This window comes from Adelges cooleyi, unplaced genomic scaffold (assembly GCF_023614345.1).
Source record: "Adelges cooleyi isolate 19-005CV unplaced genomic scaffold, UGA_ACOO_1.1 ACOO_flye_CR_arks_rails_tigmint_CR_PRNA_118, whole genome shotgun sequence".
Lineage (NCBI taxonomy): Eukaryota > Metazoa > Arthropoda > Insecta > Hemiptera > Adelgidae > Adelges > Adelges cooleyi.
The window spans coordinates 989585-1003115 of NW_026095771.1; the positions used below are offsets into that span (position 1 = coordinate 989585).

The 13531-nt window shown below is 28.7% G+C and overlaps 1 protein-coding gene across 1 annotated transcript in view; it reads right to left on the bottom strand.

The window, feature by feature from the left end:
* LOC126847703 (uncharacterized) overlaps window positions 1-13307 on the bottom strand; it is a 330437-nt gene extending 317130 nt beyond the window's left edge. Inside the window, exons 1-5 of the mRNA XM_050588081.1 lie at window positions 13289-13307; window positions 12474-12676; window positions 12134-12180; window positions 11992-12020; window positions 11251-11288 (exon numbers count right to left, since the gene is read on the bottom strand). Of these exons, the coding sequence (XP_050444038.1) occupies window positions 11251-11288; window positions 11992-12020; window positions 12134-12180; window positions 12474-12676; window positions 13289-13307 (336 nt within the window). The remainder of the gene's footprint in view (window positions 1-11250; window positions 11289-11991; window positions 12021-12133; window positions 12181-12473; window positions 12677-13288) is intronic.
* Between the last annotated feature and the right edge of the window lie 224 nt (window positions 13308-13531).

The following is a 13531-nucleotide window of genomic DNA, read 5'->3' on the forward strand; positions in this document are numbered from 1 at the left end:
CTACTAACCTAATCCGAGTTAGCAGCATGTACTTTAGCCCACTGAACAGATATGTGCATTTTATATAATCAGACTTACTATAATTTTCGATGTGATCCTCGCTACGATATTCGTATCTGATATCCGTTAATTTTACCGATTGACAAAAGAATAGCACAAAACAATAAAAAAATGTCTTGAGCTTCATAGTTTTTTTGTTAAATTCAATAACCGTCCCGTCGATAAAAGTCTTGTTTGCTTGATGCTTTTCGAGGCAGAGAAATACTGCCACTGATGAAACATGACTTTCATCGTATAATAATGTATACTTTGATCGATAGTTTAGGGATTGGAGGGTCTACAATAAACAATAGTGTTATTGTGGCGTTACTTTAAAGAAACAGTTTGTTTTTTATTTATTCAGACCACATTTCTTTTTATTTCTATAAAAAAAAAATTCTACAATACATTTTTTTACTACAAAGCATAAATATAATATTAGATAAAATAATTTCGTTTATGTGTAATTTTCTTTTTAATAAATTACATATTAGGTTTTTATGTTGGTAGACGAACATTAAATTGTATTATGTGGGTAAAAACACTGTTGAATATACTAATATCCCTCTTTATCTTAGAAGACATTCGCTTCTAACAAAAATAACAAAATTGGAGTAATTGTTGGCAGAGTGGTGATAAATAAATGATCAGATAATGTGACGTCTTATTATCGTTTTCTGCATCAGCTTTTGAAATATTTTGTGACAATTGATAGTATACTGATGTATTTGGTATTATTAGACTTAGGATCTAGTTAAAAAAAACAGTACAGTGGGGTCGGGACATAGTAGAGACGGAGCATAGTTGGGTCGGGGCATAGTGGGGACAGGGAGGTCACAGGTTTATAGGAATTTTTAAATCTGAAAGTGATAAAATCACTTTCAAAAAAACGCTTCAATGCAAATCGGTAGTTAGTATTTTCAAGCCAGTACAGTCCTAATCAAGCACAGTGTAAGCCAAAGTTAGAAAGTATTAAATTGAATCGGTCATTTCAAAAACGACTTAGGTCACCGATTTTTCAAAAACGTCTTTTGGTCAAATTTAATAATTATATACTTAGTTACGTATTCTGTGTGAAAACTAAATTTGTCAGACTCATATTTAATACAAATGTTGAGTACAAGAAATTAGAATCACTGCAAAAACTATTTATGAAGTTTCTTGTGGCTAGTGTAAAATTTCAAATTTGTGACTTGTGTCGTTTTTGAAATGACCGAAAAAATTACAAAATAGAAGCACGAAAGCGTTTATTTGAAATTTATTTTATTCAATTTTATCGCTTTTATTTATAATAATTCCTGTAGACCTGTGACATCTCCGTCCCCTCGTTGCTTTGATTCTATTATGCCTATATTCTACTGTACTAGGCCTCTCAAAAAAACTTTTTTAAACTCATAAATAATGCAGTATTTGGTATGTATTTAAACATAGAAAAAAAAATTAACATCATCCTAATAATTAAGACTTAATTATTTTAACAGGTAAAACTATGGAGAATGTACGGAACTGCATGAAAATGTCACTCGATTGCAGTTCTGAGGCTTGTTTTAAGAATGTTTTAACCGCTGGCAAACCGGTTCATGTAGGATTTTCTGTATTGAAAATTTCCAAGACTTTGATGTACGATTTTCATTATAATTTAATGAAAAAGTACTATGGATGCGACATAGAACTGATATATTATTATTGACATTTTTTTTAACAATAAGTATAAAGTAATAAATGATTTAAAACATTTAATATAATAATTACTGTCAGCAAACACATTTGTCTTATAAAAACAGCTAAAACTAATTGTATACCTACATATAAATATGTTTTTGACTATTGGTTATTATTCGGTGGCTAACTCGTAGATGATTTACTTGGCCCTCTTTCTTGTAGGTCGTTTCTGATCTGACAGATAGCTAGACTTACACTACAGTTAATCAGTACTTAAATACAAAATATTTTTTCGAAATTAGGTATGACTTTTAACATAAATAATAAGTACAATAAACTACTAAATATAGGTACTGATTTAAAACAAATATTAAATTGTTTTATTGTTTTACAATACAACCCATTTTAACAATTTTAGGTATATAAAAAAAATACTTAAATAAAAAGTTTTTGTCAATTGACATGAAATATTTGAAATTATATTTTATATGTAAATAACTAAGTTGTCTTCAACTGTACAAGAGTAAACTGAGCATATAACAATAGTTCTACGATTATTAATTAAGTGTACAAGTGGTAATAATAGACGATGAATACGAGTACAGATCATAAAAACAAAAAAAAAAACATGTATTATTTTGGTATATTTTTATTAAATTAAATGACAGTGTATAAATAAGTATTAAATAGTTTAAAATAATTAATATAATTTTTTTCATTATTTTAAAGAGTTAGTAAATAATTATTTATAAAGAAATTTAACTATTATTTTGCTTATCACAATATTGACGTTCTTCTTACCAACATGTTTATATATTTGGTGACAGCCTGAATCAAATTTCCATCACTTTGGGACTTTAAGGTTTCCATAGTTTAGGGCTCTTTTGAAGTCAGGGAAATACAAAAGGTATTGTCCACCTGATTATCAATATAACATAAAAAAAATGATTACATTACTAAAAGTTACTACTAAAATGTTTTATTTTTTCACGCCTAAAAAGCGAAGTATAACATGTTTCAAAAATAGCATTACAGTTTTTAAAGGCTAAAATGTTTACACAGATATATCACAGTTCAGTGATATTTTTCAAACATAATAGGTGTATAAGAAGATTGTAATAAAAAGTAGTATTTAAGTTTTAATATGTTATATTTTGCTACGGAGGTAAACACAATTTAATAATTTATGTTTAACCATACACATAATTTTGTTATACACAAGGTAGGTTTCGATCATAACTTGAGCTTCAGGAAATTTTAATGCAATAAGTATTTTCTTTGTTGATCCAAGACTGAATTACTACCCAAGGTAAACCAAAAAAATGAATGCATTGATTAAGTTGCAAGTAAATTGTATTATGATTCGGTTAGGCTAGATATGAAAAATAAACCGAGTGATATAGATATTAGACACTATACATTACTGTTAAACCACAAACATGTTAACAAAACTACATACCACAAAAGGCAGTTTTGCGGTTAAATTTTAACGAAGTTAATAAACATCACACTTACCACTCCATTCAAAGTGTAGTTCAACATCTAGTTTGGTAGTATACAAGTACCGAACGCCTGTCCAAAGTAATTTAAATTATAACGCTATGCTTACAGTACTGTAAAACTGCAATATTATATAATCTAAACCTAAGATACATAAATGCCTTTCTTAAAATTTATATTTACCGTCTTCGAATTTTCCGTATTTTTCAAAAAGCCGAATGAGCGTACATTCAAGGTATGTTTCTGTTCCAAAATAGTTAATCGCGTCTTTGAGCAAAATATGGTTTCTACTGTCTGTTTTTGGAATTATGTTCTTAAATAGAGTATATATCGCCTGAACAAATTTTTTTTTTAATCGTACAAAAAAAGTCATATAAAACAATTTTGAACAGTAATATGTTATTTTACTACCGTAATTTTATCAGATAACAGATCTGGAAAATAATAACTGTTCGTGGCTCTTTTAAAGCCATTAAAATTTAATCGGTATTCTTCATCTGGAAAACAATAATTTCATTAATATAATGACGTAAAAATAACTAAACATACTTAAATGTTATACTATAGGGTTTTACCAAAAGAGCACAAAGAGTAAAGGGAGAAATGTTCAAAAAAATGTTAATGTTCAATACTGTTCATGTAAAACATGAACAGTATTGAACATAATTTATTGTGACATTGTATTGAACATAACAGTATTTACATAATGAGTATATTTTGTACATTTTATGTTTGTATCAAAAATCCATAAGCGAACCCGAGGCGGTTTTACACAAGATAGGATTTGATCATATATATTTTAGATTCTTAGACGAATGAATTGCAATAGGTAATTAACAAATAAAAAATGCATTTTTACCGATTTATTATACTTAGCTAATAGTGTATAGTGTAGAAATTTGCACGTAAAATTAAATATAGATCGGTTAGTTAAGGTCAGGAATAGGTTATATTCGATTAAAATAATTATTATCCGAAGTAAAAAAGTAGTAATGATTATAAGTTAAAAACGCCATCTTAGCTAAAACTGAATTGATTAACAACACCTTACAATTAGATAATTTTACGATTAATAAAAGTAGTTATTCAAAATCATATGCTTACCATGCTTTTCCCCGTAGTAACTTATTATATATTCGAGTTGAGATAAAGGAATTTTTTTTTCATAATATTTAGTTAGTTCCTTGAAAGTAACATATTCTCTCTTCTTGCGTTGTCTTTTTGGAATGATTTTCATAAATTCATTTTTCATTAACTAAAAATGTTTATTGAAGCCGCTAAGTAGGAATTTTCAAAATTGAGAATAATATACTAAACATTTTGACTGGTCGACAACCAGTTTTGTATATTTATTTTTGAAGTTATTGAAGTTTTGAGCAGGAGGAACGGTGAAATCTATCATTTTTTTTTCTGCACGCACTTCCCCTTCCGTCCTATCTTTTAAACTTTTATAACTTTGAAAATAGTTGTTCAAAATTGGTTATCAACCATTTTAAATCGTTAATACATTTTTCTCAATTTATAAAGTTGAAATGGATGATGAAATGGATGCGTTACCATTTAAGTTTAATAAGCTGTTATCAAAAAAACTAAGTTTAGAGGATGGTAAAAACAAAAAAAAAATGCGAAAAATTGAGGTCACATAGGAGAATAACAATAGAAAAAAAATGTGATTTCTTATTAAACCCTATGAGATATCGAGTGGTTCACGTTAAAATGATTATCCAGTTTATCGGCAATCGTAAACTTGGTCCTAACAATATATTATTTTAACGACTTACAGTTAAGCATTTATCGGTTTAACAGCATCGTTCATTTTTTTTTTAAATTCAAATTAAACTGATTTACCACCAGTTAAATCCGTTACCACCCCAATTATAAAAAACATTTTTAAATATTACATTACCTTCTCGCCGTATCTTGGTACGAGTCCCATAGACCCGATCTCCTTAAATTTATCAATTTCCATTCTATATTCGTGTATATGGCCCTCGCTGTCAACTATCGTAAAGCGTATTGTTATTAATTATACATTATTTGAGTTATTTTATTTTTTGTTAAACCGTTAACTGCTAATTAAATATAGCATCATGCTTACGGGCATGTGGGGTTCCGTACTCCCTCGTCGTGTTTTCGAATGCCTGGTGGTCATAGTCATCGAAGTAACAGCACATGTCACCGTAAGAAACATAGTCTCTAGTTTTCATTGTGTGAAATAGATATTCTATTTCCTAAAAAATAGTAATAAAACAATATAATAAGTGATTCATATTTTAGCTTCGACGAGGAACTGAGAAGGTATTGTTTTTGAAATTATGATTTTTTTTTCTGTCTAGACTCTAGACCTACGATAAGTTATGTTCATATTTTGAGGTGTCTGTGAAACAGCTGGTGTAGCCCTGTCTTAGTCTTGCACAAGAATTACAAAGAGGGAGAGGAATGGTTCTTAAACATGCATGTAAAATATGTACATGTTCGAACTAAATATCCCTGGGTACAGGCGCACATATTGAGTGTATCCTTATTAATAGCTAATATAAATAAAAACAAACAAAATGTACCGTCTGAAATGCAATTACATCACGCACAGGTTTTGGAAGGGCACCCATGTTTATGGCTTTTTTAAACTCAGGGAATGTTAATCGAAATGATCTACCTGAAAACCACCAACAATAAATTACTAGAAATAGAATAAAAATAATTAATAAATATTAAACTCTTTTATAGTTTTACAACAAAACTGAGAACACTTTTTAAATATTTCAATAATATCCTGAAAGTTTGGGCTGATAAGCGTTTTCATTAGTATTTACTCTATATTTTTAAACATTGAAGTGAAATACATAATTGTATAATCTATACTAATTGGCAATATTGCAAAAAACAGTTGTTTCTTCATTAATTAGATTAAGTTGGGTTGATATCGGTTACAGTGGCGTATTTTTGGGTGAGGGGTCCATGGGATCCGGACCCCCCCCATGGTCCCATTGATATTTAATTTAAACATGTGAAATTTTATTTTTTATGTTATTATTAATATATAATTTGAAAAAACTTTTTTTTTAATCATAATTGTTGGATATTGAGGTGTGTATGTACGTGGATCATGACAAAATATAAGAATTAAACACAAGTTGTATAGTAATCATAAAACAGTACTGCTGATAGTAGCAAAAATGTGAAAAGATCACGTGATGACGACCATTCGCAAAATGTAAATAAAAAATTAAACACTCAGGTATGTTAACATAATTTACAATAATTAAATATAATAATAACAATTTAAAAGGCAGTGTGCAACAAGATGGGTCCAGAAATATGAGTCATTAAACGATATTGTTGAGTTGTTACCATTTGTAGTCAAAACACTTGAAACAATTTATTCTACATGGGGTGCACCATCTTCTATAGATGCTAATATTTTATTAAAAATTGTATTGGATTCTGAGTTTCTTATTTCTTTATATGTTACAAAGGTAAATTCTAATTTTTAAACATTAACACAAAGAAATTTATTTTAGACTTTTTTTCCCTTGGACTGCCTGTCTGTAAAAAACTACAGAAAGAACGCATTGATTTGAAAAATACTTTAAATACAATTGAGTTATTAGTAAATACTTTAAAATAAATGAAACAGGATGCTGAAAAATAATTTCATCTTTTATATGACAAAGTAGAAGTATGTGATATAAGCCTTATTTTCATGTAGTAAAACATAGAGTATTATTAATTTTTAATATTTTAATAGAGTTTAGCAAATGCTAATGGCACAAAAATATCTAAGAAACGAACAGCAAGAAAACAATCAAATAGAGCAAATCCCCAAGTTTCTTATGTAGAAGAGTACTATAGAGTGACAGTGTTTATGCCGTTTGTAGACAATTTTATCAGCCAACTTACTAATCGTTTTTTAAACCATAAATCAGTTTTTGATAGCTATTGATTTATCTATGTATTATAAAAAATCGGTAATAAATATGTTTTATTAAAATTATTTGAAGGGTTTGAATGTTTATTTAATTCAACTAATACTGATGAAGAAAGGTTGGCATTTGAAAATTTAGTTGAGTTTTGCTGTGAAAATTATCTGGACCCCCCCCAGGAAAAATTCCTAATTACGCCACTGGTTTGATAATAAAAAAAACAATTAAAATAGTAATACAATACTGTCAAATCATCTTAGCTAAAACTATATAAACACCCAAGTTTATTTTACGATTATAAAAGTAGGTGCTAAAATTCATATCTACCAAACACTGATTTTTTTCTGTAGGTCTTAAAATATATGCGTTGATGTAAAGGAATTATTGATCCATAGTATTTAGCTATGTCTTTAAGGGTAACATGTTTTTTGTTGGTTCGTTTGTGTGCGAACCAAAGAATTTCTTTGAAGACAGTAATCATCGCCTAGAAATTGTTTTTTAAAAGTTACACAACATTATTACAAAACAACTTTTACCAGTATGAAACTATAAAGCACATAGAATAAAGCTATAACGTCATAATAGTTTTGACATCACCTGTGTAGAACATATTTGTATGTAGCCTTGAGACGCAGCTCTTGCAAATTCGTCAAAATACATTATGTATTCAAGTTGAGTGTCACCTAGAAACCATCACATTATAGCAAAAGAAAATCAAGCACAGTGAGATCATTTTATATTGGGAATGGGCCATACTAGGATTGAGGAGGTCACGGGTCTTCAGAAACCCTAAACACCGAATATGATAAAAATCCCTTTCAAATACATACAAGAAGAGTTTTTTATTGCAATAAAACCATTCCGTAGTTATTGATGGTTTAATTGAATTTTGAGATTGTAAAATAAATCGGTAGAACAAATCGTAAGCAAGTACAAAGTTGTCGTTGGTCCAATCCAAGTTCATGTTACCTTTTATAAAACGTTTACCGTTGTTTTCAAACCATATATTTTTAACATTAAAAATTTCATACTTGATCGATCTGTCTGAAAAACTACTATAACGATCATATTTCACCTGGTTGTAGGTAGAGGTACGGTCGCACACATAGGACAATGCACGTCATGCTGCACCTAATTATAAGTTGACTTTACCATCGCGGATCGCCAATACCCTCGACCTTGTGTCCAATATTTTTGTCCTAGTTCGTCTGTCCATTCCCTTAACATGCATTCCGTTTGGACTTCAGCACTACCATAATCGATATAGAACACACTGTCCGTGTCCTATACGACAGCTTTACCCAACTTATTAAGCATATCATACAACCAAAGTCTTACGTCGAATGTTGTGAATTCAGCAATATAGACGTTTGAGTTATAATTAGTTTTTATATACTCCTTAGTATTTTTATATGACACTTCAATCACGTCATCATTCAGATTTACTGAAGTATTAACAACTTCTATTTTATCATCCAATAGAAATCTCTGTTTTGGTTAAGTGAGATTTTTGACCGAACTTACCCAAAAAAAAGTTTAAACACATTTTTGCAACGGATGTCAACCCTGGATTTTGTTATATGTTGTTTATGTCAAAGTCTATACCCATCGCTTCCTCGACAGATTTTATATATTCCTCGATTGTGTTGTAATCATGTTTTCATGGGCTTGCATCTAGTTCCAATTTTAGGAATTTTTTTAGGTCAGTTGACATAAAGCAATGATTCTACAGGATACGAGTGATTTATTGTAAAATCACTCATCTTCGTGTATCGAATCCCTTTGGATTGGGCTTGCAATTTCGTTTTCAAATTGTTCATCTTGCTATCTGGTATACATATTTTTTATAGATAGCAATACTTCAGTATAGCTCTCGTGTATCGTTTCTGGTTGCCCCCATAGTTGCATCTATTTTACTCATATGTCTCTTCCCCTCATATGACGCTGCCAATTTTTTTTCGTAATAAATTTGTTGTATTTTCAAATTTCATAGAATTTGGGAAGACGTATCCTTTTTTATTATTTGTATGCCTTCTGCAATCATATGAGATTTCCAACCGGTCGTAATATCTAAATTACAGGTAGTCCACAATCGTCGTTTATTACCACTCTTATACCTCTTATTTTCCTCTAGATTTATGAGACCCCTACCTCATCACTATTGAAATGCTACAAACGCGAATGGGCTATTAATTTGGAGGTGTTTCAATTTAGAACAAACTTCTACTTTTCCCTAGTTTACAATACCATCTATGACTGAGTATCGAGCTGAAAACATTCGTTGTATCAAATCTAAACCCTCAGATAAATTATACAAAAACACTAAGCATAAATGTCCACATTTCGGAGGATTGTTAAAATGTTGTACACAATCAGTATTATATTATAATAAATTGTGATGTCCCACATAATTAACTACCTCTACCGGGGGGTGACATCTAAAAGAATCGAAATAATATTTAAAATTTTGGTTCACATATTAAGACGTCCAGTGACTAGCTTGATCAAAATTCTGGAAATTTATAACACCACATTCAATTTCATTTCTTGTAAAAGGTGACATATTTTTCATGAAAACCCCTCTGAAGTTGTATATTTGTAAAGATTGTGCCATGTATAACAAATCCAAATTTGTAAGGGGTTTAGCCAGCTTATTCAATAATTAACTATCAATTTTATTATATGATTTTATTTTGGATTTTTCTTGATTTCAAAATGATGTAAATGTTTACTATTCATTTTTTTCTCGATTTTTAAATGGAAGCGGTGGATTTAATACATTTTTGTCCCAATAAAGTACGTTTCAGGTAAGATTTCTAATCTATGAGCATCTTTCGTAATACAATTGGTTCATATCAAGTTAGAAATATCTAGGGTCCCCATGCAAAAATACAGCATCAGAATATGACAAAATATACCTTCGAACATCTTATCAAAGTTGGAAAAAAATGTTTCATAAGGTAATTTTTTTTTTCAATAAAATGTTTTGGGGTGGTACAAATATTACGTGTAGAATAATAAAATAACGATTACTTTGACTAAATAAATACGGATGGCCGAATTCTTTCATAACGCTTGACAATTCATTCTGTTCTTCATCTTTATAATAGGTAAAGAAAGTTTCTTCATTAATATAGTTTCTGTCGCCTCTTATAGTGTCCCATAGAATTGATATTTCCTAAAAGTTTTTATACAATAGTATAATAAATGATTTAAAATATAACTTTTTTAAATTAATTTTAAAAGCACAATATTGCTATTGTACTAATAGTTGTAAAACTTTAAAAAATATGTCAGTAAAATATACAAGGGAATCATTTTTTCGTGAACCAACCTATTGGGTTTCAATAATTATTTTATTTTATTGGGATTATTTTCATAAATTCATGTCTCATCAACTAAAAATGTTTATTAAAGCAGCTAAGCGAGGGTTTTCATTAATTCATTGATTTATATTTTATACTACTAGGACACAGAGCTAACAGACCAATATAGGGTAATCATTTTAGCATGAAACAATCAATATCTTATAGGGTTTAATTAATTTTTTTTTTTCATAGTGATTTATATAACGTGATCTCAATTTTCCATACATTTTTACGATCCTACCCCCCAAAACAATATTTTTCATATTATCTTTTTAAACCTAAGTAGTAACGCATACATTTCATTACCTTATTAAATTGAGAATAATGTACTAACAATTTTGACTGGTCGATAACCAGTTTTGGATAACTCTTTTTGAAGTTATATAATTTTCAAATTGAGAGCAGAAGGAAAGAGAGAGTAAAGTATTATTTTTAGCTGTGCGCACTTCCCAACCATACTTCCCTTCGCGTCCTAACTTTTAAACTCTTATAACTTTAAAAATATGTGTTGGTTTAGCTTGGTTTAGAATATGCAGGTTTATATTGTACTAAATTTAGAATTTGCTTGTTTTTTTTAATATTGTTTTGATTATAAATATTTATGACAAGAACTATATTTGTAAGTCTTCAACCTCAAATAATAATAGTTTACTAGATAAAAATGACTATTTAGTAAAACGTTAACCTTTAAGTTATAAATAGTTCAGCAAAACATTGACAAAAACCTAATAGTTTTAAAATAATAGGTCATAAATTACCAGACGAGCTCCTTTTTTCTGACCAAGCGCAGCTATTTCTGGAAATCAACAAATAAATACTTTTTAGTATTATTATGAGCCAAACCAACTTTTTAAGGATTTTTACTCATTATTAGAAGAAAGTACATTTGCCATACAGACGCCAAATAAATAATGTATCTGTTAAATAACTGCTTTTAAATAGTTTTTTAACTTATAACATTACTTTGCTTTTTTTTGTGTTTGTGTAAGCACTAATCATGATAGCTTGGAAAATCGAATGTTAGGTTCTACCATAAGTTGACAGTATTCTCGAATCGGATATACTTTTAGGAATTGCTTATAGAAATGTGTCAGTATGTTTTTATTTCTACTGTGCTATATCGTTTGACTATTCACTGAACCATATATTTTAAACTTTTCATAAATCCTGTGTAAAAAATACAGAAAATGACTATTATACACCTGTATGTGTAACTTTGTGTACACGTTGTCTTTTTTAGAATTTAATATCTCTCGTATCAACTTTGTGCACCTATGAACATTTAAAACATTTGGAACTACACATAGTCATTTTATTTTAACTGCGTGAAAAAATATATACTATTAAAATACATTATTATTTTTCTGCTTGATCAAAGTACATTTTATTTTCAAACAAAACACAGGTAAAAAACCTGTTAAATATTTGTAACATATATAAATTAAAATTTGTTTTAAATGTTTTTTTTTCTAGCTATATGCTCAATTATATTCATTTACCACATTCCGGCGATGACGTACCGCCACACCTAAAAAGTAAACGTTCGTTTCTCAATGTATATTTTACACACAAAAATTCTAGGTTTGATTACATTTTTTATGCGAATTTTAAACCAGAAGTAATGTTTAAAAAAATACTTACAGACATATGCATTTATCAAATAATTTACCAAATTTACTTTCTTCAGGCTAAAAAAAAAACCAAGTAATACATTAATTGTATAAAATGAATTTAACTCTAACGATTAGGTTACGATTCTAACTTTAATCTATTATTTATAACAGTATAAAAACAATACTAAAAACTTGTCTTGATTACAAATATTTATGACAAGAATTTTATTTGTAAGTCTTAAAGCTAAAAAAAAGAATAGTTTGTTAAATAAGAATGGTTATTTAAGAAAAATTTAAACCTTATACTATAAATAATCCAGTAAATATTGACAAAAACTTAATAGTTTTAAAATAATAGTATATTTTACCTGAGGTTCAGCCTGAATTTTAGCTTTTGTTTCATTTTCAGATGAAGCCGTACCAGATTCAGTCTGAATTTCCACGTCAGCTATTATTTTACTTTCAGATGGAGCTGTACCAGATTCAGTCTGAATTTCCAGGTCAGCTATTATTTTATTTTCAGGTGAAGTTGTATCTGAAGCTTCATTTGTTTGTATTTTAGTTTCTGTTTCTGGTAATCAACGAATAAAAACAATAATTACTAAATATTTTTTTTATGAGTCAAACCAACTTTTCAGGGAGTTTTACATATTATTAGATGATCTCACATTTGCCAATCCGACGCTATAACTTAAACTACTTAACTACTAACACTTAAACCTACTTTTTTCACTCGTTATAAAGCATAATTGTGCATGGGCTAATCTGACGTCACATAAATAATTTGTACATACGAGTATCTGTTACGTTTTAGTTTCAATGCGAAGCTGAGAAGATATTGGATTTATAATGTGGGTTTTTTTATGTGCTTGTAAACATGATGAATATACTCCTATATTTTTATCGAGTATTCATCAGGCATAACCCTATTCGCATATACAGTTTAAATGCCAGAAATTTTTTTTTTTTAATTTGTGTACATAGCTTTTGATTTACCTCTTTTTATAGCAAAGAGAGTACACAAATTACAAAAAAAAAAATTAAAATAAAAAATTCAACTGGAAATAAAACTGCATTTCTGTCTTATAATTTAATTAAATACATTATTATTAAAACAAATTAATTAAAAATGATTTTTTTCTAACCATCAACTAAATTATCCGTTATTTCTACATCGCCATACCTGGAAAGTAAACGTTCATTTTGATGGCATTTTTTATACAATTTTAATACCAAAAATAATGTTTTAAAAAATACTTACGAAGCACACGTTGCTAGGCTAAGTAAAAGAAAAATCTTGATGTTCGTCATATTTTGTATCACACAGATAAAATATTCAACTGTTATAATATACTGCTTAACTAGACTGTAAGCATACTGTGTGCTACTACAGTATTCTAAGACAACATGAAGTTATTGTTATTCT